The sequence below is a fragment of the Bicyclus anynana genome, chromosome 27 (assembly GCF_947172395.1).
Source record: "Bicyclus anynana chromosome 27, ilBicAnyn1.1, whole genome shotgun sequence".
NCBI lineage: Eukaryota > Metazoa > Arthropoda > Insecta > Lepidoptera > Nymphalidae > Bicyclus > Bicyclus anynana.
In genome coordinates, this window is record NC_069109.1 from 4,678,533 (window position 1) to 4,706,279 (window position 27,747).

Here is a 27,747-nt window from a genome sequence, read left to right on the forward strand (position 1 = left end):
ATGAGTAAGTAGCTAATCCACAATCTCTTTTGTCCCTGGTTATGCGTGCGCCTTAAAGTTGGAAACATAACACATATGTTAAGTCACTGACTTATTTCTTTTAAGCAAGCATTTTTGTTATGAGTATTAGTGTTCTGTGGTGTTCGAGCCGTCCACATCTCTTGTTGTGTAATTCTTTATGGGTTACTTGGGATAGGCGGGGAGAGTGAGTCAAAGGATCCTTTAACCCTACACACAACGTTCACAAGTGCAGGACTCCACTCAAGGTTTGCTTGACTCCACTCACTCTGCCATTCTAGGGTCTTATTTTGGTTACAGTTTAAATTGTTAATTAAGTTGTCCTGACAAATGTTGTGAATCATAACCTTTGTTCGACATTAGTTTTCTTATTCTTGTAATCACTTTTGAGTCTGCTAAAAGGCTACTGTAGAAAAAAGGAACAGTATTACAAATAGCTGTAATGCCCGTACATACTTTCCCTGTAGCTTTAACGCGTATTATCAATAGGCACAATTACCTGTTGCATTTTAAAAATAATGTCGTAATTTCAATTTATTTCAATCGTATATGTTTTTACAATGCTCCAGTAAAAATATATTGAGCAAATCGTAAAAAAGATCGTAAAGTATTTTCAGTTACGTAGCTAACATCGCGCCATATTCAAAATGGCCGCTCGCGTAACGTTCAATAATGAAATACGTTTGGCAATAGTTATTATGCTAACTAAATATACTTGTAAGTTATATTTGTTTCAATATTTTTATATAATTGCAAAAGATCATTCATTACGAAATCTCGAAAATCGCTAGACGTACAAATATAAAATTTGGCAGGGCGGTAGTCTATAGTTAGTTGGTGTCCACTTAGAACGGATTTTGCGACAGGGCCGGATCAAAGAGGTCCAAGAGCGGACGAAGTCGCGGGCGTCCACTAGTTTCGTATAAAACTAACGGACGCCCACGATTTCATCTGGAATTCCGTTTTTCACAAATCTCGCAGGATTCGGGAAGCATGGGTTTAAAAAGTAACTTATAAATTGCTCAATAACCTCCTTTAGCTTCCAGTGAAAGCAAATAATAGGCGAAAGTCAGTAATCAGTTCAGTTCAGTTTTGTCCTCCGTGGCGCAGTGGTATAAGAAGACGGAGGTCCTGCGGTTTTGATCACCGGCTGGGCCGATTAAGGTTTTCTTAATTGGTCTAGGTCTGGCTGGTCTAGGCTTCGGCCGTGGCTAGTTTTTTTTTTTTTTTTTAAAAAGAATATTTGCCATATTTTTAAATATGACCAATATTCCCATTCCCCTCCAACTAGTCGGGAAAGACTGTATTAGGAGTGGGTACGACAATAGACCAACGGGGCGGGGATCGAACCACCACCCTTCGGTGGTGAGTCTGACCGCTCTTACCGTTGAGCTATTGAGGCGTTACCACCCTACCGACAAAGACGTACCGACAAACGATTTAGCGTTTAGGTACTATGTCGCGTAGAAACCTAAATGGGTGTGCATAACAAGTCAGCCCGCTTCCATAATAAATAACGATCAATATATATAAAAAAATATTAGATTTTTTTTTTATTGAGAAAGAATACAATATGGAACTTAAGCTAACTTATCCTAATAACTATACAAATCATGAGAGTTTATCTGTGATTTACTAAAAACTGTGTTTTCTCAGGTGCTTATAGTTTTTTATAAGTACTTCAACTTACTTCTTTGGAACAACTGTTTTTTATTTATTTTTATTCTTTACAAGTTAGCCCTTGACTACAATCTCACCTGATGGTAAGTGATGATGCAATCTAAGATGGAAGCGGACTGTCTTGATAAAAGGTGGATGAAAATCTAGTTTAGTTAGTACTTCCAGTCTAGTTCTGTCATAAAGAACTTTGTTACTATTTAATTTGTCGATTGCAGCTGGCGTTGAGAAGGAACAATTTGTATTTTGGCCAAATGGCACCGTACCCTTCTATGTGAACCCTGAACATTTTGGTGAGTAACTATCATTTAAAAAAAAAAGAAAAAACATATTTAATTTAATGTTGCCAGGAAACTAAAAGTCTAGTGTCTATGGAGACCATTTCTCTACTTTGATTGGTAGAAAATATTAAAAAAAATAATTCCCGTTCAAACGAAAATGCGGGAATTTATCATAGTCTATGACATTTGTAAACAACGTAGCTTTCTAGTGCTAAAAGAATTTTAAAAATCGTATTCAAGGTCGTAGATCCAGAGATTATAATATAGGTGTCGTTATCAACCCATATACGGCTCACTGCTGAGCTCGAGTCAGAGTCAGTCAGTCGAGAGTTAGCAGATTTCACACACCAGAGAATTAAGAAATTCTCTGGTGTGCAGGTTTCCTCACGATGTTTTTCCTTCACCGTTTGAGACACGTGATATTTAATTTTTTAAAATGCACACAACTGAAAAGTTGGAGGTGCATGCCCCGGACAGGATTCGAACCCACACCCTCCGGAATCGGAGTCACAGTTCATATCCACTGGGCTATCCCGGCTCTATAATATAGTAAAGGTAATATAATATACTGCCGACCGTATTGTTTTCTTTTTTTTTTTGGCCACAGCGGTCAATCCATGGTGAGATTAACCATGTACGCAGAATACAATATAGAAAACAAGTGTGTGCAGAACAGACCCACTCTCTTTTCTCTCACTGTCATAATCCGATGGGTTTAAAAGATTACCCCCAATACAACAACTTTACCTCTTTAGAATATTACTTAGTATACCTACATAATTTAAGCCCTGATAACCCAGTGGATATGACGTCTACCTCCGATTCTGGAGGGTGTGGATTCGAATCCAGTCCGAGGCATGCTCCTTCAACTTTTCAGTTGTGTGCATTTTAAGAAACTAAATCACGTGTCTCAAACGGTGAAGGAAAAACATCGTGAGGAAACCTGCATACCAGAGATTTTTCTTAGTTCTCTGCGTGTGTGAAGTCTGCCAGCCAGCGTGGTGGACTAAGGCCTAATCCCTGTCATTCTGAGAGGAGACTCGTGCTCAACAGTGAGCCGAATATGGGTTTATAATGTTGATATTAATATACTTTACCTACTATTCTTCTACAATTACTAGATAAGGAGCAGTCCATCGCAATCCTGTCGACTCTATCCAACTTCACGATGAAGACCTGTCTACAGTTCAGGCCGGTGATGTCAGCACCAGCCCCCAGCCAGCACGTCATGGTGTTTGAGAACCCCCGGGGGGTCAGGAAGTGCGTCATCGATATGGAGGGACATGCTAAAGAGGAGCCCCATGTAAATATACCTAGGACTATGACCTAATATGAGATTTTATCTATTACTTGTAATAAAACTGTATGTAAGTTGTATTTAATAATACTCCATGTTATAGTTCACTATAGTTGTACTTTATTACAATACTAGCTGACGCCGCGCGGTTTCACCCGCGTGGTTCCCGTTCCCGTAGGAATACCGGGATAATATATAGCCTACAGCCTTCCTCGATTAATGGGCTATCTAACACTGAAAGAATTTTTCAAATCGGACCAGTAGTACCTGAGATTAGCGCGTTCAATCAAACAAACAAACAAACAAACAAACTCTTCAGCTTTATAATATTAGTATAGATTAATATATCACACATTATGACCATCCATTTTATAACTGCCAACCTCAGGCCTTCTCCCAAAGACTACACCTGTACTCCCGACCATAGACTATCTCCCACAGACTACATCTGTACTCCCGACCATAGACTATCTCCCACAGACTACACCTGTACTCCCGACCATAGACTATCTCCCACAGACTACACCTGTACTCCCGACCATAGACTATTTATTAATGTCGTAGTAACTACTCTTTCACTGTAACATATTAAAGACGTTTTGAAAATTATAATTGCAGGGTATTACGAGTATATAATCGAATAGCTGACGCCGCACGGCTTCACCCGCGTGGTTCCCGTTCCCGTAGAAATACGGGGATAATATATAGCCTATAGCCTTCCTCGATAAATGGGCTATCTAACACTGAAAGAATTTTTCAAATCGGACCAGTAGTTTCTGAGATTACCGCGTTCAATCAAACAAACAAACTCTTCAGCTTTATAATCTTCTAATATATAAAATTCTCGTGTCAATAAAATAATTTATAAAATTCTAATATGTAAAATGTTTTTCGTTGCCATACTTCTCCGAAACGGCTTGACCGATTTTGATGAAATTTTTTGTGCATTTTCAGTAGGTCTGAGAAACGACCAAAATCTATTTTTCAAACCCCTAAATCCTAGGGTAGGGTAGGTGTATGGTATAGGGATAGGGTAGGGGTAGGGTAGCGGTAGGGTAGTTGTAGGGTAGGGTAGGGTAGGGATAGAGTAGAGGTATGGTAGGGGTATGGTAGGTAAAAAGAAAAAAAAAAAGGGTAGGAGTAGGGTAGTGTAAGGTAGGGATAGGGAAGAAGTGCAAATAAATAAATTAATAAGTCAAAGCGAAGCTTGAGCGGGTCCGCTAGTATTAGTATAGATACGGAAGCCAATAAGTTTTTTTTTAATTTCGTGGCTGTCCATATTTTTGTTTGTCAATAAAGATTCATCTATTTATTCAAAGTAAAGTTGCTATTGTTGGGCGACCCTCCACCTGACTACATCAAGCGAGTCGCAAGGATTCGCTGGACGCATGCAGCTCAGACCCCCTAGCCAAGTGACGCTGATTCGCTTTCTACGATCGCTAACGCTTCGAAATATGTATAGGAATGACAGATCTTGATCACATGACCTGCCGATAGCAAATGTCATTACATTCGCCCATACATCTTAGAAAGATAATCGACGAGCTTGGCTAGGGGGGCAGGATCGTGATGTTTAGTGCCTACAAAAGGTCTATGTCCTGCAGTGGACTCCATCGGCTGATATGATGATGATGATTCAAAGTATTGTCTGTCAGAGGATAATCCTCGGCTACGGATGCCTACAAAGTCCACACGTCGAGCTGGTCGTCATGAAGGCGCTGGGGTTCCCTTTCGAGCACAACCGGGCCATGCGCGATCTCTACATAGATGTGTACTTCGAGAATATTGAGCCAGGTGAGAATATTGAGCCAGGTGAGAATATTGAGCCAATGAATTTACATTTTTATGTGTCTACCTCCTTTTAACTCTCCTTAAACCTCAATAGCTCAACGGTAAGAGCAGTTGGACTCATCACCGATGGGTGGCGGTTCGATCTCCACCCCGTTGGTCTATTGTCGTACCCACTCCTAGCTCAGTCTTTTCCGACTAGTTGGAGGGGAATAGGAATATTGGTCAATGGTCATATTACAAAAAATATGGCAAATATTCTTTTTTTTTTAAAAAAAAACCCCACTTTGAGAATATTGAGTCAGACAAGACTATTTGAGCCCAGTGAATGTATTGATCAAGGTGAGAATAATGAACGAAGTGAGAATATTGAACCAATTAATTTACATTTATATGTACCTACTTCGAGAATATTGAGCCATTACATTGATATGTAACTACGAGAATACTGAGTCAGTCAAGTCTGTTGAGCTAAGTGAGAATATTGAGCCACATTGCTGTTTACTTCTAGAATATTAAGCCAGATGAGACAGTGCCGCTTTGAGCAAACACTACTTCTTATTAGAAAAAAAATCAATTATATTCAAACGAAATCGCGGGCGTCCTCAAGCGAAAAACCAGACAAGTGCGAATCGGATTCGCCCGCCGAAGGTTCTGTCCAAAATTGTGCACGGCCTATATGTTGATTTATGCCCAGTAACAAATTTTCGGATGTCAGGCGTCAATGACGTACGGATTAGTAACCATAGCAACAGCTTGACGACATTACAGTTGCGTACGAAATTTTCAATTATTTCTATTTGATATTTTCTGGAAAATTTTCAAATATGTAGTTGACATATTTAAAATCGAATACCAAAGAATAATTACATTGCCAATTAGTATTCTTTGGTATTTTACCCTTATCCACGAGTATACGAGTAGGTACAATAATTTAACTAATTAAATATGCTTATATGAAAATAAATTGTTATCGCCGCGTTGCAACGACTTGCGGTACGGACGGCTTCAGTGTGCTCGTGGCGTTCGAGCCGTCCACATCTCTTGTTGTGTAATTCTTTATGGGTTACTTGGTTGATAGGCGGGGAGAGTGACTTGAGTGGAAAAGGGGAGTGTTTGTTAACACACTACCTACCTATACACATCGTTCACAAGTGCGTGACTCCGCTCAAGGTCATTCTCTACTATTAGGGCCTTATTTTGGTTACAGTTTGATTTGTTAATTAAGTTGTCCTGACAAGTGTTGTGAATCATAACCTTTTTTCGACATTAGTTTTCTTATATTTGTAATCACTTTTGAGTCCACTAAAACTTGACAATTAGTATTCTTTGGTGTTTTACCCTTATCCACGAGTATATGAGTAGGTACAATAATTTAACTAATTAAATATGCATATATTGAAATAAATTGTCTAAAACTATAAAATTAAAACTTAAAAATGCTTATCAAAATTTGCCGCCCTCAGGCCGTCGGCAGGGAGAACAACACGAACGCAGAAGGGGTGTGTTACTAACACTCTCTCTCTTAGTAGGTACCTACCTAACAAAGATCTATAATCGGACTCAAAGATGATTGCAAATATAAGAAAACTAATGTAGAACAAAGGTTATGTTTCACAACACTTGTCAGGACAACTTAATTAACAAATCAAACTGTAACCAAAATAAGAACCTAGAATGGCAGAGAATGACCTTGAGTGGAGTCACGTACTTGTGAACGATGTGAGTACGGTTAAAGGATCCTTTGACTGATATCAAACACTCCCCTTTTCCACTCAAGTCACCCTGCCCGACTATCCCAAGTAACCCATAAAGAATTACACAACAAGAGATGTGGACGGCTCGAACGCCACGAACACACTGAAGTCGACACTAGATCGAGCGACGTCATATCCGTCACAGACTACTATTTCCAACACTAAACGGCGATAACAGATCTTAGTAGGGTTTTTACGTTAGTGATACGGAATCCTAAAACATGAACTCGAGAATAATGAGGTCAACGAGATAAAACGTGCGATGAACTCGAATAACCTGTTGTGGTAGGTACGCCGATATTTACTTACCGACACGAGATATTTACATAATTTGTGTATACTTTATTATTTATTTAGTTCTCTTGTTGGTTCTTTCTTTTTACTGGTTCCATGGTCAGGCTTTTTGGCTGCGGATTTAACTAGCCACGGCCGAAGCCTCCCACCAGCCAGACCTGGACAAATTAAGAAAATCTCAGTTTGTCCAGCCGGGGATCGAACCCAGGACCTCCGTCTTGTATATCCACCGCGCATACCACTGCACCACACGGAGGCCGTTACAAGTCGTGGTAGTTAGTAGCCGATAGTAACGTTATTCAACAAAAAACTAAAATTTACGTAATTCCGGTAAAATAATTAAGTATGTTAAATGATCGTAGAAACAAAAAAAACATTACGATTTGATAGAAAATAGTGTAGTCAAGGTTATTTCGTTGAAATAACTATTTTAGATGATCACAAAAACGAAAATACGATGGAAAATGACTTACTAGTTGAATGGTACACCGAGATAGATACATAATAGGCCCGCTGAAATGAATATCAGAACAATAACAGTAACTTTGTTAACAAGTAGCAAGGTTTGCTTAGTTTACAGTTAGGCTACCTACTTATATGTCTAAACTAGTACTAGTTAGAGTCGTTACAAAGAAAGCAATTAAAATGTAATGAAATTACTTAAAATAAAATAATATGAATGAATCACTACATAGTAAAGAGAAGAAATTAAATATCCCGTGTCTCAAGCGGTGAAGGAAAACATCGTGAGGAAACCTGCATACCAGAGAATTTTCTTAATTCTCTGCGTGTGTGAAGTCTGCCAATCCGCATTGGCGTGGTGGACTATTGGCCTAACCCCTCTCATTCTGAGAGGAGACTCGAGCTCAGCAGTGTGCCGAATATGGGTTGATAATGATGATGATGAAATACAATGTAAACTAAAATATTTAAGACTGCTGTATGTAAGTTTGTATTCTGTATAATTTGTAATTGTTAAATTTTCTGAAGACTGTTTAGTTTAGTTCGTAAATTAATATTGTAAATTATTATTGGTTTTTGTATTTTTTATAATTTAATAGATAATTAAATAAAATTAATTGAATTAAAAAAAATAATCTTTCAAAACAATCGAAACAAATTTAGATTTGACTAAGATATGCATTAAACTTTAGACCGATCCGATAACCTCTTTGTGCAATTCTTTTGATAAAATGCTACCTATTATATCGATACAATGCGTGCCATATCAGTGTCTATATTATCTGATAACAAATATGATAAAGGTTAATTAAATTACAATGGTGTCTTAACTGAAACAATAATGTAATGAACGCTCTATAACATCAAATAAACACGTCAGTTCAGTTGCTTATCGGCACTCTAGCGAGCAACATGGCGCAGGAATTTAAATTATACGAAAATATATTCATAGAGACCAACCTCCAATCGCCTGACTACGATGGGGTTATACTCATATTGTATCCACAAGAAATGAATATACGCCAACCGAGGCATATAGCCAGTTTTATAGACAAAATATCTCTGCTAGATAAACATATACATAAAATACCAACTGTTTGGCATTGTGATTATGTGTCTGGAGGAAGATTAGTGATGTCTCCGACGGGGAAGATTACGCCGTACCATGATGTGACAGTCGTTAAAGATGCAGCTAAGAAAGGTATGCTCAGGGCGTTGGATGCTGGGATGAAGAAACCACTGCTGATTGTTGAGAATGTAGTCGATTTCCCCGATGGACAACTGGTTTGCATTCTCGGCGCTCTAGAAGCTTTCTACGTGGCATTGCAGATAAGAGAGAGGCAAGATACAAGGAACTTTATAAGGATTGGGCTACATGCTGAGGAAAAACAGAAAGAAGCGTTCGAAAGGATCGTAAGAAACGCCATCGCTTTGGAAAGATCTAGAATATTCGCTAGAGATATCGCCGGCGGTGACCCGGAAAGGATGGCTCCTGCTAAAATTGTCGAATACGTCAAAGCATCTTTCTCCCATGACAGTAACATATCGATAAATGTGATAGATGATGAGAAGTATATTTTGGAGAACTATCCGCTGTTAGCTGCTGTGTCCAGAGCGGCAAATAACGTTGAAAGGCATAAAGCAAGAGTCGTTGAGATAGAATACAACAGTTCCAATCCTTCTCGCGTCACTGAAACTTTGCTATTGGTTGGAAAAGGCGTCACTTACGATACAGGTGGTGCTGACATCAAAATTACAGGAAAAATGGCGGGCATGTCACGAGATAAAAGTGGAGCGGCATCCGTTGCAGGCTTTCTAAAAGCCTGCGCCATTTTGAAGCCACCGCATTTGAAAGTGATCGGAGTTTTGTGTCTAACGAGGAACTCTGTGGGCGAAGAATCGTATGTAGCTGATGAATTGCTGGAGTCTCGTAGTGGGAAGTTGGTGAGAGTCACCAACACTGATGCGGAAGGTAGATTCGCAATGGCTGATTCCGTTTTTAAGTTGGCGGAATTGGCTGGGAAAGAATTGAATCCACACATATATACGATTGCTACATTGACGGGACACGCCAGAGCTTGCTATGGGAATCATACTGCAGCGATGGATAACCATAGTGCTAAAGCAACGAACCACTCTTCGAGACTACAGTTTAGTGGTGTCAGAATTGGAGAAGGCTTTGAAGTTTCAACAGTCAGAGCTGAAGATTTAGCAGTTAATGCTGGGAAGTGCAAAGGAGATGATTTGGTGCAAGTGTGCTCTGACGCTAAATACCGCAATCATCAGCTAGCTGCTGGGTTTTTGATCAAAGTGGGAGGTTTGGAGGATAAGAACATAAAGTATACGCATCTAGACATCGCTGGATCAGCTGGCATGCCTCCCGAAGAACCGACAGCTGTGCCGATTCTTTCTCTATGCCACTTGCATAAGGTTTTGTTGTGAGATTAATACTATTTAATCAATTATTGACAATGGCTATTTTAGTTAGCTGTTTTACCTGAAACCTGATAAATTCGTTTGGCAAAGGTACAATTGTAATTAATTGTAATTTTACGGATTTAATATGATACTTTTACACAATCGATAATTGGACGACAACGGAATATAAAAAGCCATTGCTGAGTTGACCACAAAATACCATACTACCACTAACATATCATGGCCCGATGATCTCGCTGTTCTTGAGTTTTTAGTATATTTTTTTACAAAATGGCGACCTCCGTGCCGTTAGTTTCAGTTCTGGTTTTGGCAAAATAGTTTGTGGTCATATTTGTATTGTATTTGGCACAGAACAGAGATCGCTAAAAACTAACGCTTTTCTTATATCTGTGGTATTTGCTGAACAGTCTTTGATTTTTGACAGAAAAACTGACATTGCGGCGATCGTCACTTATCATTGGTGATTACGACCCCTTTGACCTTTACACGCTCTGGGTCACTTGAATTCATTGATATGTTCTATCGTGTAGAGATTGAGAAGGTTTTCGCGAAATAGTTTTATTATTCATTGCTCATGAATAAACGTTTTTTTTTATTTATAATATTGTATTGTGTAAGTAATTAAAGGTTTTGTTTATTATTGTTGTTTTATTGCCAAAAATATTTTTATTTTTTTCAAGTTCATGTTTTTTTTTAATAATTTCTTTTCGATAAATACATTGGCAATTACACTCGGTAGTCACCAATCATTGGCGATTATGAGCGATTATCTCTGACATCTACATGCTCAGGATCGCTTGTATTCGTCATTAGGTTTTCGTGCTTAATAATTGTGCACTATCAGACGAGTACGGGGATAATATATGGCCTATAGCCTTCCTCGATAAATGGACTATCTAACACTAAAAGAATTTTACAAATCGGACCATTAGTTCCTGAGATTAGCGCGTTCAATCAATCAAACAAACAAACAAACTCCTCAGCTTTATATATTAGTATAGACTATAGAGTATAGATAATAAAAATGAACTTTTTTTTGTTAATAAACGCATTGTTAGTTATTTGTGTTCTAAAACGTTTACAAAAATGTTTATAACATCTATGTATTATTATCTATTGTTTCTTTATAAATTAAATAATTCATTCTTTATTGTTGTATTTTTTTTCACATTACTTAAAGTATTTGTTTACCACTTACCATTAGCTGATCTATCGATTATTACAAAAGTAATTATAACTTCATAAGTTTATTAATTGTAATTTATCTTTGTCAATAATATTTAAGTAATTTTAATCGGTTAAGCAATGAGATAACACTATCTTTTATTTAAGGACTATAAACATCTTTGACGGCGATAACTATTTTTTATTTTTTTTTATTTTATTTTATTGAGGGCTTACAAACAACATCATAGTACACAATCATATTATCATATTAGTAATATAAATAAAAATTATAACTATGACACCAGCTTCGGAAACCACAGATTACAATACTATAAAGTAGACTACTACGTACCTAAATACTTTATATAAAATTATTACAAACAAATTAAAAAAAAAAAAAAAATAATAATAATAATAAATAAATTAAATTGAAAAGTGAATAAAAAAAATGGATGAAAGAAAAGACTAAAGACTAAGACTAAACTATGTTTAATAAGTTATTATACCTACTTGCAAATATTTCTATTATTAGACATGTTATGAGTTATGAGCCATTATAACCCAGTGGATACCTCTGCCTCCAATTCCGGAGGGGTAGGTTCGAATCTAGTCCGGGGCTTGCACCTCCAACTTTTCCACTGTGTGCATTTTAAAAAAAATAATATCACGTGGCTCAAACGGTGAAGGAAAACATCGTGAGGAAACCTGCATACCAGAGACTTTTCTTAATTCTCTGCGTGTGTGATGTCTGCCAATCCGCATTGGGCCAGCGTGGTGGACTATTCGCTTACCCTATCATTCTGAGAGGAGACTCGAGCTCAGCAATGAGCCGAATAGTTTGGGATTTTCTTCTATGTTCCACAGGCTTCATCCCCCTTTACACGAAGGAGAAAATCCTCCCCCAGGAGTTGAGGGACCTCCCCTATGACGTCGATAGTGTCATGCATTTCAGTGACCGGGACTACAGCAAAAATGGACATAGGACTTTTGTATTCAAGGTACCTATAAAATTAATTTTGCTTTAATGTCTTGTCATATTTTTTTGTACTTCGTCATCATCATTATTATTACTAGCCGAGGTCCTAGGTTCAAATCCTTGATACAAAAACCTTTCGTTCTACTAAAATCATTTGCCTTTTTATCATCATTAGATGCCTTCTTCCAGCTGAAGTTTGGCGGTCATGTGTAGAAAACTCTTTCGGTCTTTTGGTCCACTCTTTCACATCATCTATCTACTTTCTTCGCTGTCTTCCTGGAGCAAGTTTTCTGGGTATCTTACCTTCTATGATCAACCTAGGAAACTCATAGAGGAATCCCCTTTGCAGATGCCCGAAATATGTGATTTTACTCATCATAACGATTGGCATGAGGCTTTGGTCACAATTGGCTCTTTATAAAACTTGATCATTCGAGACGAAGTCTTTCCAGGAAATTTTGAACATTTTCCTTAGCCCACATCTCAAAAGCTTGCAAGAGGCCTATGTCCAGCTGTGGACATCCATCGGCTGATAATGATGATGGTGATGATGATGAATGAATTGTACTGTAGCCTGTAAGAGATCTTCGTTGTAAAGTTGTGATGAATATTTCAGAATAAAAAAACCAAGCAGAATAGAATTGGATTATCAAAAACGGATTATAGAAAGATAGATACAATTTACGGTGCCGAATGTCAAAAAAGGGACCGCCTCGCAAAAATTGATATGTGTAAAAAATATCCTAGCGTCAGAAGAAAAAGAGATATTTCAACAGATTTTGATATACTCCAAAATTTAAGAATAAACAGAGGTATCTCTCCACCACCAGATGAAATTCGTAAAGATGAAATAACGTATAACGTAGAACAACTAAACATAGATAAAGAAATAGAAGATCTAATTGATATAGTCCACAAAATATCAGCAATTGTTCTAAAAAACGAAAGAAATAATGTTTGTAACAAAACTAATATAACACAATCTGAGACTAAAAAAACAGAATCAACAAATAATTTATCCAACAATACAATTACAAAATCTAATGATATAATGGAAATCATAACAGTAGTTGTAAACTATGCTAAAGAACTTGGTAAAGACGCAAAATCAAATTTAACTATATTCTGTGATAATACAAATGATGTAGAACTTTTCCAAAGAGCTAAATGTAGCTGGGGCAAAGGCGTTAGGTGCCCACAAATTTACAAACCAACTAAATCTGGCCGCATAATGTATTCCACAAAACATAGTCCACCCATAAGACAGTCTACAAAACATGATGGTAAAGAGAAAAAGGTTCCATATATCAATTGGTTTAGATCTGGTAATTACACTCAAGAAGCGAATACTACTGAAGAAAAAAGAAAAAGAGATATAGCAGCTCATACAGATACTGGAGACGTAAATGACACAGATATAAAAGAAGATCTGAGAAGAAAAAAGAGATATGCTGGAGTCTTACATAGCAGAGATATGATAGAAGGTCATAAAATGAGAAAAAGAGAAGCCGGAGTCGTAAATAATACAGATATAAAAGAAGATCATTTAATGACAAAACCAGAAGATATACTTATAAGCAAAGCTGTTACAGAAAAAACAGTTAAAAGTATTTTAAATAAGGCAAACGATGAAGTTAAAGAAAGTGTAGTTAAAATAGATGATGGGTTCAAAGTTATAAATGCAAATGGTAGTATAGATGCTATAGATACTACTGAAGTTGATAAAGTTGCGTACGGTCCTTCGAGAAGAAGTCACAAATTTGGGTAGATAGAGATTTATTTAATTATTAAATTAATTATGCGAATAATGCTTATATTTATATTTTATATATATTATATAAAAGAAAGTCGGGTTTGTTACAACACTTATAACTCAAGATCTGCTGGACCGATTTTCATGGTTTCTGATTCGTTGCATTTGTCTCTGCCAAGAATAGCAGAATACATCTTAAAAACAATGAAAACTCGACGAATAAATAATTATGAAAGATGAATAATTTTCCATAAATGTTACATTCTTTAGTACCTGTCATACATTTGTTGTCCTTTCTGTCAAATATTGTTTATATTGTAATGATTGACATTTATACGTGCGTTCATAAATACTGACAAATGATTAACATTTACGCGTGCGTTCATAAATTTATTTTGTGTAAATTAAAGTAGGGTAGGGGTAGTGATAGGGACATAAGTCAAAGTCAAACATAAGTCAAAGCGAAGCTTGACTGGGTCCGCTAATTATAAATAGTTCAAAGTTTATATATGTCATTATATCAATAAGTTAAAATTAAAAAAAAATTAAATAGTTTAAAAAACTACAAAAACAAGCTTTTAGCACGTAATTACAAATATTGGATTTAAGTCAAGTGACTATTTTTTCGTATTCCTGATAGCAGACCCTTTCATGTGATATCCATAACATAGGAGTGGATTTCAAATTGCTAGTCCGCCATATTGGATTTGTAATGACGTTTCTTAGCTAGTCATGTATTGTCATCAGAATCAGAGCGTGTGCAAAATTTCATCCTAATCGAAGACCGGAAAGTCGGTCAAATTAAGATTCCAAGATTTTCTTACATACATAATTACAAAATGAAGCTAATATGAAGAGTGTAAAAAAATCAATACCTCAATATAAAATTGAAATGTCTGTCTGTGTTTTCTCAAGTGCTAAAAGTTATTTACACAATAATAAAACACAAACAATCTATTTTAAGAATTTTGATTGTTTCTAACCTATGAAACAGCTGAACCGATTTTACTGGTAGGTACTTTTATTGAAGGATAACGAAAAATACATAGTTCCCGCAGGTCAATAAATGAAAAAAACAAAAAAACACTAAACGGTTATTTTTTTAGGAAACAAAACAAAAGACCAAAAGAGAAAAGGAGAGAAAAAGGGGGAGAGAGAGTGAGTTTACCGGAAACAGTGGCTTTGACGGTGGAGAATAAAGAGTTTTACGGTGAAAGGATCTGGCCCGACGGCGTGGTCAGATATATCATCGCGCAAGACCCTACATGTAAGCCCTCATTCGCACGAGAGTTTTTTTAACCAACGTTAAAAAGCGTTCAAATACAACAAATGCATTCCCAAGTATATGTTCACTCTTTTCGAGCATTGTTCCATTTTCAATTTTGGGCGTTGGAAATAGGCTTTCATTTAACTTCATACTATATTTAAACGCTTTTTTACGTCCGTTGAAAAAACTCTCGTGCGAATGACGCTTAAGGTTCATTATACATGTCTCGGTAAGGAGGGGTATGACGATCTTTCTGCCGCAGTGTGTAGTACTGTGGCTCTACAAAGGTCTTGGGTTCGTTTCCCAGCTTGGATCAGTTTTCATTAACAACCCATAATTGGCTCACTGTTGACAAAAGTCTCCTCTCAGAGTGATAAATTGATAATGCTAATAGTCCTAACCCAATGCGGATTGACAGACTACACACACACATAAGACCGAGGTCCTGGATTCGATCCCCGGTTGGGCCGATTGAGTTTTCTTAATTGATCCAGGTCTGGCTTGTGGGAGGCTTCGGCCGTGGCTAGTTACCGGCAAAGACTTACCAAGCGATTTAACGTACAATGTCGTGTAGAAACCGAAAGTGGTGTGGATTTTCATCTCCCTCTTAACAAGTTAGCCCGCTTCCATCATATACTGCATCATCACTTACCATCAGGTGAGATTGTAGTCAAGGATTAACTTGTAAAGAATAAAAATTACAGTTTTAGCTACCTACCTATCTACACTACTACAATAGTAGGAAGAGAAGATTTGTATTTATTTATTTTTATATGTAGGTATATATATTCAAAAACTACTGAACCGATTTGAAAAAATATTTCTCCAATATAAGCCTACATTACAAGCTGTATTTTATCTCCTTATTCCTACGGGAATGGCATATCTATACTTATAATAAATCTGTAGAGAGGTCAATTCTGTACATGAAATATATTTCCAAAATAACTATCAGGGTGATTAGTGATCGACACTGATGCCAAAAATGCAATCAGTAAAATTTTTGTCTGTCTGTCTGTCTGTCTGTCTGTCTGTCTGTCTGTCTGTCTGTCTGTATGTTCTTTATAGAAACAAAAACTACTGGACGGATTTTAATGAAACTTGGTACAATTATTCAAAAAACCAAAGTTATACATGAAATACGCTAAGCCATCGGGCGTGAATACTAATTCATGCTATAAGGACTTTAAAGGATTATTTTTGTGTAATGGTTGCCGCGCTCGATGCGACTCGCGGTGAGAGGAATAAATAAAGATGTGCAGCCTTAATGAGTAGGGTAGGGGTAGGGCAGGGGTAGGGTAGTGGTAGGGTAGGGGTAGGGTTGGATAGGGTAGGGTAGGGAAAGGGTAGAGGTAGGTTAGGGTAGGGTAGGATAGGGGTAGTTGAAAGTTTACAACGACTTTCAAGCGGACGAAGTCGCGGGCGTCCGCTAGTAAATAAATAAAATTCTAATTCCGAAGATAACTTGAAATCCATGCGTGCTCGCTTGGAGGAGGTCAACAAAATACTGAAAAAGAAGACCTGCGTCCGCATACAGGAAATCTCGGAGAGGCAGGCGCGGAGGCACACAGACTATCTCGTTCTGGACACCAGCGCGGACTACGTCACCGGCCGAGTGGGGGGGAGACAGGTATATGTTTATTAATCACTAGGGTGAAAATCAGTAAGAGCCGTCAACCCCTTTTTTACCCTAACATTTTACGTGATAACAATATACAATGTACCAATTGAATAATACTTGAAACCCTTTTCAATTCTTGGTTCACCAACTTCATTTATATCAACCCCTATTTATATATTCGCGAAAAACATAAATAGAATGGAAACTGATCGTGTGTAAGCATGATGTCATGCAGATAGCGACTAACACACGGTCAGTTTTATCGAATAGCCTGCCGTTAGTGCTGCAGACACGTGAACTTATTGGATGGTGAGTGGTATATCCCATAGTGTGTATCGCTATCGGCATATTTTCATTAAAAGGGTTTAAAGTTCTCATTTAATCTACGGAACCCTGCACTGAGCGTGGCCCGACTAGCACTTGGCCGTCACCAGAAAAATACAAAAAATAATAATATTCAAAATTTTTCATAATTCTAACTTCGAATTTTGGCTAAATAAAGAAGACATTGAAATTTCCCGGCAAGTTCAAAAATATATCTAAGTACTAACCTATAATAAAAAACGTATATGTATACCTACATATTGAAAAAAAAAATTAAACAATTATCAAAGTTGACTTATTTTTAATATAAGTACATATTATTTACACTATTGTTTTGAGAACGCGCTCCATTTTGTTTTTAACCGACTTCAAAAAAAGGAGGAGGTTCTCAATTCGAGTCTATGGTTTTTTTTTTGCTGGTTGATTTCATTCTCTACTTACTTTCATTAGCCAAATTCTAATAAATAAATTGTATCGTCAAAATGATTTCAAAGAATTAAAATGTGAACAGTTTATCTGTTCAAAGAAATCACGTGAGTTTCAAACAAAACAATACATATTTACAAAGACAATATTAATAATTTAAAACAGTGTCTGGTAAGAAAGAGACAGATATACTTTTATCTTGTTGGTGAAAAAGAATTGGATTCGTGTCATTGTCCGTGACGCAGATCCTTATTTCTGGGTTAGTGTTGCCATGCTGATAACTTCTACCGGTATGTAGGGTAAATTTGATAAGCTACCCTACATTTGTTACATGGTTCTATCTTGAGTGTACGATGCAAAAATATGCTTATTTGTATACTGTCATTGCTGCATACTGTAATACTGCTTCATACTGTTATACTGTTACATACTGTTATACTATTGCATACTGTTATTAAAAATGAGATTTTTAAAATTGTTTACCATACTAATAATAGAATCACTACTTGTATTTCAAGCTATTAATAATTAACAATGTTTGAAATAATATATTTTGTAAAGTAGACTTTCTAAAGTAAAGGCATCGCAATATTTTTTTTAGATCAAACTTTTTAATCGTATAAATTGTTAGTGTAAGTAAGAGAGATATTATGATTTAGAACTTTTTGAGCTATTAAAGACTATTCGAAAGAAAGCTTTCCACTATACATCATTTACGGATAACTTAAATTATTATATAAACATTGCGCGCCACCCGAATCTCTGAGGAGAAACAAAAATTTACAAATATTGAGAAATTATGTGATATTTTTGCAATGTTCATAAACTTTAGCTTACAGAATTTCTAAATAATCGTTTAAAAATTTATAATTTTTTCTAAGATTACTTTATTTACAAACTTAGCGTGTTGTTTCTTAATTTTAATTTATAACACTTTGGAATTAAATCGAATATGTTGAAAAAACTATTTGATTTTTATGAGAAACGTGGAAGCAAAAAATAAAATAAATGGAAAAAGAAAATTTACAATAACAACGTATTTTGACAATTTTACAATAAATAATAGCGCGTAAAAGTTATTACGTAGCCATCATATTATTTAGAATAAAACAGTTTTAATTACATATAATAAAACATAATGCCCTCGTTGAACTATTAATATTAACAACAATGTATCGCATATATTTTTGAATAATATATTATTACAATAAGTTTTAGAAAACATTATCAAGTATTGCTAATAGACCATAGAAAATAACTAATAGACATATTTAATCTAAACAAACCATTATAAAAAATAATAATGACACCAAATACTGACCTTAAGTTACAGATGGGTAAAATTAAATTCTATAACCTGGCAGCACAGTTCGAGAAACGTCTACAGACACTGATCGCGGATTGGCCGCCGTCACGATCTAGAACGTTCGCTATTGGCTGGCGGGGGGATATATAAAAGCGCGCGGGGATTTCAATGATCTCAGTATACGTGGCTCGTTGTTAAGTTAGTGCGGTTTTGGTGTTACTTTAACACGTAATGGTGGCTATAGGCATCGATTTGGGCACAGCGTGTTCTTGTGTGGCCGTATGGCGTGACAATAGTGTGGAAGTGATACCGAACGAGCAGGGGAACAGAATAACGCCATCTTACGTGGCTTTTACGACTCGCGAACGTCTGATCGGCGACCCGGCGAAGAATCAAGCATCTATCAATGCGACTAACACAATTTTCGGCGCGAAACGACTAATCGGACGAGCGTTCGACGACGTCGGCTTGCAAATGGACCTCCGCCATTTCCCTTTCTCCGTCACCAACGACAACGGTAAGCCAAAAATCATTGTACATTACAAGAGCCAAAGAAAGTTTTTCGCACCCGAAGAAATAAGTGCTATGGTACTTTTCAGGATGAAGGAGTTGGCGGAACAGTATTTGGGTTGCAAAGTGAATAAGGCCGTGGTCACAGTGCCGGCGTATTTTAGCGACTCGCAGCGGCAGGCCACTAGAGTAGCGGGGAACATCGCTGGGTTAGAAATTATACGGATTATAAACGAACCGACGGCCGCCGCGCTCGCTTATGGCCTCAGCAAGAACTTGAAAGGAGATCGTAACATTTTGGTTTACGACTTAGGAGGAGGCACATTCGACGTATCGATTTTAAACGTCGGTGGAGGTTCAGTTTACGAAGTCAAAGCCACTGCTGGCAATTCCAGATTGGGTGGAGAAGACTTTGATAATCGAATCGTGGCGTACTTTTTAGAAGATTTCAAAAAACGTTTCGGCAAAGAGGTGAAAAGTGCCCGAGCTTTGCGGAGACTTAAATTCGCCGCCGAAAAGGCCAAACGGTGTCTTACGTCCGCTACTGAGGCGGTGATTCAAGTGGAGTCTCTCAAGGATTCTATAGACTACACTGGGAGACTCAAACGCGTTTTATTCGAACAGTTGTGCTCAGATTTGTTCCAAGACACATTGGATTTAGTTGATCAAGCATTGATGGATGCTGGTATGACTAAAACTGATGTAAACGATGTCATTCTAGTCGGTGGGAGCACAAAAATACCAAAGATTAAGAAAATGCTTCACGATTACTTTGGTAATAAGAATATTATATGTTCAATTAACCCAGATGAGGCTATAGCGTGTGGTGCAGCTATCCAAGCAGCCATTTTGTCTGGAGAGAAAAGCAACAAAATCAAAGATCTCTTATTAATAGACGTTGTGCCATTGTCTTTGGGCTTAGAGACTGTTAGAGGCTTAATGTACAAAGTCATCGAACGCAATACACCAATCCCTTGTCGATACACTAAAGAGATAACTACTCTAGAAGATTACCAGAGTAGTATGACTATAGAAGTTTTTGAAGGCGAGAGAAGTCTGACGAAAGACAACCATTTATTAGGCGTTTTCGAACTGCGAAACATACCACCGGTTCCTCGAGGTGTAGCTAAAATAGATGTCATTTTCGACATCGATACAAACGGTATTTTGACTGCTTCAGCGAAAGATAAAAGCACAGGAAACTGTAAAAGTATAACAATAGATACAATGAATAGAATGTCGCAACAGGAGATCAGCAAGATGATTTCTAACGCAGAGAAGTTTCGAGAAGAAGACATAGAGAATAAACTGCGTTTAGAAGTCAGGAATCAGTTGGAGACGTACATTTATAATGTTAAAAGATCAGTTGTTGAGAATCTAGAAGGTTTGAGTGGGGTTGAATGTGCTGATATGATTGGAGAATGTAAGACAGCTATTGCCTGGCTTGACGATAACCCTGATTGTCTTAGAGAAGAGTATGAAAGGAAGATGTCGGAATTACTCAGAAGTTGGTCCTCTAATATAAGGAGAATAGATCACGCTTCTTATAGAATCAAGAGACAAAGAAGCGATGGTAATGAACAAACCGCTAGTATAGAAGAAGTGGCAAATGAACTTTAAGTTGTTCATAAAAAAAACAAATTAAAATAAAATAAAAGACATAATATCTAGATGTATGGTGGGATTGTTCTTATAGTTATAAAGGTAAGTAATGTTTTTATAATGCTTTTTTAAACTTTTATAAATATTTTTTTCATATGTTTTAAGAGATTTTTAGAGTTTTAAGAGATTAGTTCATTTTCAATTTTAATTAGAAATTTTGTTGATATAAGCATTCTGTAATATTTCTTGTAATTTATACAAAGTACCATACATATTTGTCATAGATTGTTAATAATTTAAAATTATAATTTCAGTTGACTTGGCAACTAAATTGGTGTATTTTAAACGTTATCGATGTTAAATTAGTATTAGATGGTAAAAGTTTCTATAATAAGTGTTCGTTGTGGACTACGGAACTCTAAAAACTGGAATGCAGTAAGGAGATATTTCAATAAATACACCAAATTGAATTTTGCTGCAAAATAACAGAAAGCCGCGTATGTATGGAAAACAACGCCATCTATTGACAATGTCCGGAACTTACCGCACAAAACAAATTACATTTTATATTTTAAATGTTTAATTGATTAATAAATGTCTACCTCATAAAGTGTTTAATTAATAAAGTGTACTAACAATGTGTGTTTTATTACAACTTTATTTTTATTTATTAATTTGTTGTGAAAATGCTGGAGCATGGTTTCAAAAGCAAAGCTGTAATCTGATTTTTTTTATCTTTAATTATAAAAGTTAAGTTTCACTAACCCTCATTGAATTATCTAATTGCAAAAATTAAATACTGTTTATTGCTGGTGAGCTGCTTTGCAATAATTGTTCAAAGTTGTTTTTTTTTTTATTTTAACCCGAAAAGAGTCGATATTGTCTCTATCTAGAAAGAAAGAAAGAAAAAAGCTTTATTAGTGAATTATGCCCCACAACACAATTTGTTCTTGAACAATATCCTGCGATGTGTGGCACAACCCAGTAAACGGATCCAACTCAGCATAATGCTACATACTCTTTAAATAAAAAGAGCATGCAGCGCTGGTTTTCAGTTGGAACCGTTGACCAGATGCCGCCACAAACACAGCACACAACAACCTTATTAACTAAAATAAACAATAATAATAACTTAAACTTAAAATAATACATTACTAATAACTAAAATAAAAAGGGAAAAACAAAAAAAAATCTGGGACTCGAACCCCGAAAAGTGGGTTTTCTTGGCCGTTTGCAAATCATTAAACACTCCACTTTAATGGTAACTTTAGAGTTAAAATCCCTCTGGCTTGGCTACGTCATTGCTTGAAGGCAAGGAAGGTGAATTAATATTATTTTAAATATCGCACGTCATGCGTCTTATGACAGTATCGAGCCACATAGCAACAACAATACATTCTCACAATATTATATGTCATATGTTTTACTACCCGCCAATGATTCTTTTTTTCTGTTTTTGTTTGTTTTTTAGTTTTTAATACTGCTTAATTATACTAACCAGTGCACAGTAAAACCAAGACTGCTTTATGGTCTAGATTGCACTATGGTTAGGCTTAATTTCCATATGTATTTTGAAAATTAATAAATAAATAAAATATTTGCGAAAGTATGTCTGTGCTTATGTTATCTTTTCACGGCTTAGCCATTCATTTGGATATACTAATATTATAAAGCTAAAGACTTTGTTTGTTTGTTTAAACGCGCTAATCTCAGGAACTACTGGTCCGATTTGAAAAATTCTTTCAGTGTTACATATTACATTCAGTGCTATATTTTATCCCCGTATTCCTACGGGAACGGGAAATACGCGGGTGAAATCGGGCGACGTCAGTTAGTCTTATATAATATTCGACTGCGTTAAATTCGGTTTTTAAAATTACTGCGGGAACCATGATTTTTTCCTGGTTCTGCTTTAGTGTCCAATAATTTATATTCTTTACTAGTAGACTGTACTGTATAGAAATACAGGGGTAAACTAAAGCCTATAGCCTTCCTCGATAAATGGGCTATCTAACACCAAAAGAATTTTTTAAATCAGACCAGTAGTTCCTGAGATTAGCGCGTTCAAACAAACAAACAAACTTCTTTAGTCTTCTGTCTGACAAAAAAAATCTAGTTTGTGCTAAACCCCTGAAGTTAAACTCCTTTAGCTCTCGTAGAGAGTAAAATATTCTCTATAAACTGTAAGACACTACTGTAATTTGCATCCTTATTCGAAACAAAATAACGAATCCTTTTAAAAAAAATAAATTTCAGCAAGCTTCGTATTTTTTAAATAAAACGAAATGCTGGCTCAGTAGATTGACGCGCGAAGCCACTAAAACAAAAAAAAAAGAAACTTGTTTTTTTTATTGTCTCTGGTTGTTTCCAGGTGTTCGGTTCCATAGAGCTGTTCGAAGGCGGGCAGCATAGACAACACGCGGCCATGATGGTGATGGCTATGCTCGGATTTTACTTCGAGTTGGCGCGTCACGACCGGGACACTTATGTGAGAGTGCACAACCGTCATATTAGACCGGGTACATTATTCATTGTATTACATTGTAGCAGACGCCCGCGACTTCGTCCGCGTGAAGTAGATGTAAACTTTTAACTACCCCTACCCTACCCTACTCCTGCCTTACCCCTACCCTACCCCTACCCTACCCATTAAGGCTGTACACGGGACGGGAGAAATTACTCCACTTAAAAAATGGAGTAATTTCTCCCGTTTTCCCAACATTTCCCTTCACTGCTCTGCTCCTATTGATCGTAGCGTGATGACTATATACTATAACCTGCCCAGGAGTATGAAAAATAATTTTACCAAGTTTCGTTAAAATCCGTCGAGTAGTTTTTGTTTCTATAACGAACAGACAGACAGACAGACAGACAAAAAATTTTACTGATTGCATTTTTGGCATCAGTATCGATCACTAATCACCCCTGATAGTTATTTTGGAAATATATTTCATGTACAGAATTGACCTCTCTACAGATAAGTATAGATTTTTTTTATTGGAGTTTACTCCTTAAGATATTTCATATATAGTCCCCGGTATGAAAAAATATGGGCAGTAAAATTCGATGAACGAATGACAGCACTACGTTTTTGTGCGACCTGCTGCACCTCGGTTGCGCACCTTTCACTTTTCAGCCATAGGTATGGAAACGTACATAGTGTATGCTGCGGGACAACATTTAGACAACCGTCACGTTAGACCGGGTACATTGTTCATTGTAATATTTGACATTTTTTTTGTGTACTCCATATGAATAATTTTTTCATATATAGTCCCCGGTATAAAAAATATGGGCAGTAAATTTCGATGAACGAATGACAGCGTTACGTTTTTGTGCGGCCTGCTGCATCTCAGTTGCGCACCTTTCACTTTTCAGGCGTAGTATTGAGACGTACACAGTGTATGCTGCGGGACAACATACGCTATTTAGACAGTCGATCTGAAAGAGTAAACTCCATTCGTGCGTCGGAGATGACACATACTTTTATTCTTTACAAGTTAGACCTTGACTACAATCTCACCTGATGGTAAGTGATGATGCAATCTAAGATGGAAGCGAGCTAACTTGTCAGGAGTAGGATGCAAATCCAAAGCCCTGTCGGTTTCTACATATCGTACCGGAACGCTAAATCGCTTGACGGTACGTCTTTGCCGGTAATTTAGGGTGGTAACTAGCCACAGCCAAAGCCTCCCACCGGCAGGATCCAGCCGGGAATAGAACTCAGGACCTCCGTCTTGTAAATCCACTGCGCTACGGAGGCCGTCAAACGTTCTCACTACGTGATGGTAAATGTAAAACTAAATTTAAACTTTTTGTGTAGTTGTATGTTGTAAAAAAATCGATCTACAACTTCTAGTTTATAAGAAGCTCTTTTCTCCTTTATTTACTAACAAAATTCTAATTTTTTTCCTCACAAAATGACAACAATAATTTTGTTCGTGAATTTGGTGCGACATTAGTCCATAAGTAATTAGTCTGAGACCATGGTTAATCATCATCATGTATTTCGTGGGGTCACAGGCAGGTGGGGTCTCAGACCAATATATTTTTTTTATTGGTCTAAGGGTGAGGAGGGCGATCTTTTCGAGCATAATTCTCTGACCTCCTTTTTTCCACAGATAAACTTCACCATTTCGAGAAAATTCGTTCGGATGCCACTGTAGACCTTCCCTACGACTACGCCAGTGCCACGCACCCGGCCTGGCAGTTCTGGAGGCGAGTCGGGAAGACGGGGATATCCACCGTCGCCACTTACAAAGATCAGGTACCTAAATTAAAAAAAAAATGTGAGCCGTCACGAGACGCCTGGCAGATGTGAAACATCGACATTATTAAGCTATTCCATAGCTTCTATCGCGGGGACCGAATCCAGAAATTCCGTAACGAAAAAACCTCACGCTCCCCACTCCGACGTGCATCGTCTAACGTCGTTTCAGTTCGGCAGTCTTCGACACATGTTGCGTGCGATTTGACGTATTGTACGACTCTACGAAACTCACGAATCGAGACGAGCTGCTCCGAAATCGGACGAATACATAAGCAGCTTAAACAATACACATCAATACACGTCACTATCTAATTTTTTTTTTTTTTATCTATCTATACTTATAATAAATCTGTAGAGAGGTCAATTCTGTACATTAAATATATTTCCAAAATAACTATCAGGGGGTGATTAGTGGTCGATACTGATGCCAAAAATGCAATCAGTAAAATTTTTGTCTGTCTGTCTGTCTGTCTGTCTGTCTGTCTGTATGTTCGTTATAGAAACAAAAACTACTGGACGGATTTTAACGAAACTTGGTACAATTATTTTACATACTCCTGGGCAGGTTATAGTATACTTTTCATCACGCTACGATTAATAGGAGCAGAGTAGTGAAAAGAAATGTTGGGAAAACGGGGGAAAGTTACTCCATTTTTTAAGCTTCCGTCGCGTGTGCAGCCTTAATGATTAAAGCTACAAAGAAATCATATATGACGGAAATGTTCTCCTTAAAATTATGTAAAAAAAACACAGAATATATATGTCTATCTCTTATGGTTGACTCACAACAACACGTGTAACTCCCGATATGAGCTATCGGAGATTTCTGATTATATTTGTCTACTCTTATGTTTATAACACTCATCACTCATCCCTAGGGTAGGGGTAGGGTAAGGTAAGGTAGGGGTAGTTGAAAGCTTACATCGACCTTCACGCGGACGAAGTCGCGGGCGTCCGCTAGTAATAAATAAATATACTTAAACAATACACATCACTATCTAGCCCCAAAGTAAGCATACAGAGCAGCTTGTGTTATGGGTGCTAAGATAGTTGATATTATAATATTAATATACAATTATATACTACATATAAATACTTATATAATGTATAAATACAAACAGACACTGGAAAACACCCATGCTCATCACACAAATATTTTCCAGTTGTGGGAATCGAACCCACGGCCGTGGATGCAGGAAGCAGGGTCACTACCAACTGCGCCACGCGGCCGTCAGCTCAGCTGTTTATGAGAAAGTATATAGGTGTATAGGTATTTATGTACAACAGTGAATTTGTGTATAAAGTGTTTTGAATATGAATGAAAAATAAATAATTATAATTGCATAAGTTGATACAAAATGCTATGCAATAACTTTACCGGGGCACTTTCCATGTATATATATACCATCATATAGCGGTGGACGCGTTGCCACGGCATGCGTCGCCACGCCAGAAATCGGTTTTACGTGCGGCAATAGATGTTTCACATCAAAATCTTTTTTTCTGATACAAGGAAATATCGATGTACACAGCTTATTATTATGTAGGTTATTTTTAATTTTCTTTTAACACGTTCGCTGGGTTACGAGGTCAATTGACCTCGAATGTCTGGCGTGTTCAAGAGTTACGAGGTCGATGGACCTCGTACCGTACTATATAAAGTTTTAGTATAAGTTCAAAGAACCTCGCAGCAGTAAGAGTTCCTAAAGCTCGCTTGGGGAGTGACCTGATGACATGAGTGTAATCGGGCGAGGCGGAGGGACGTTGAGAGGGAGGGCTAGAGAATATTTTACTCTCTAGAGAGTAAAAGGAGTTTTACTTCAGGGGTTTAGCACAAACTCTATTTTTTTTTGTCAGACAGGCAAAGATCCGTGTCCATACAGCTAATTTAGTCATGTAATCTTTAAGTACTTTATCATTCTCTATCTGCCTCGTTGGTCCAATGGTTAGCCAGTGATTTTATTTGTTCACAGGACCCAGACGGCTCAATAATGAAATCGCTTGGTCAGAATGAGATGCTTCTGTCGCCATCAGACATTATAAAGATAAATAGCATCTACGGAGTGCAGTGCTTCCAAGACCAGCGACGAATGGAGACGCAGACCACAGACATAGAAACTATAGACGCGGGTGACCTGACATAGTCTAGTTACTTAGAAATGTACCAACATTTTATAAATTATATTTATGTGTAAACTTGTTTAAAGTCGAAGTCTATTGTGAGATCTGAAAAAATACTATTTGTTTTATTACACTGGAATAAAAAAAAAACACGCTTTGTTGTAAAAGGTACTCGTAAATAGCCTTACGTCAAAAATAATGTAAAAGAAAATGATCTTTCCAATTTAATAGATAGAATCCCGTACAAACATATATATATATATATATATATATATATATATATATGCACGGGTCGAATACAAAATTCTCCCATATTTAAAGCTGGTTAAAATCCTTTGATTAAGTAGTTTTTGTGTAATAATACTTTCATTACGTCGCTCGAAAAAAAACA

General features: G+C 36.9%; 3 protein-coding genes across 4 annotated transcripts; all 3 read left to right on the forward strand.

Moving 5' to 3' along the window:
• LOC112053833 (uncharacterized) lies at positions 1–27,654 on the forward strand. The gene is made up of 11 exons (XM_024093398.2): positions 1–4; positions 1,914–1,988; positions 3,098–3,279; positions 4,929–5,067; positions 12,045–12,178; positions 12,773–13,920; positions 15,016–15,176; positions 16,637–16,806; positions 23,337–23,484; positions 25,087–25,232; positions 27,209–27,654. Exons 1-11 carry the CDS (start codon positions 1–3, stop codon positions 27,377–27,379), a joined length of 2,478 nt encoding a protein of 825 aa, XP_023949166.2. The 3' UTR covers positions 27,380–27,654.
• LOC112053848 (putative aminopeptidase W07G4.4) lies at positions 8,450–11,163 on the forward strand. The gene has a single exon (XM_024093424.2). The coding sequence runs from the start codon at positions 8,487–8,489 to the stop codon at positions 10,014–10,016; it is 1,530 nt and encodes a 509-aa protein (XP_023949192.1). The 5' UTR covers positions 8,450–8,486; the 3' UTR covers positions 10,017–11,163.
• LOC112053842 (heat shock protein 68-like) lies at positions 19,231–21,767 on the forward strand. Of its 2 annotated transcripts, XM_052890423.1 has the most exons (3): positions 19,231–19,370; positions 19,453–21,067; positions 21,280–21,767. In XM_052890423.1, exon 2 carries the CDS (start codon positions 19,454–19,456, stop codon positions 20,981–20,983), a length of 1,530 nt encoding a protein of 509 aa, XP_052746383.1. In that variant the 5' UTR covers positions 19,231–19,370; position 19,453; the 3' UTR covers positions 20,984–21,067; positions 21,280–21,767. The 2 variants fall into 2 exon arrangements, with proteins under 2 accessions (XP_052746383.1, XP_023949179.2); XM_024093411.2 differs by lacking the exon at positions 19,231–19,370 and having other exon boundaries at positions 19,439–21,067.
• Positions 27,655–27,747: the final 93 nt, after the last annotated feature.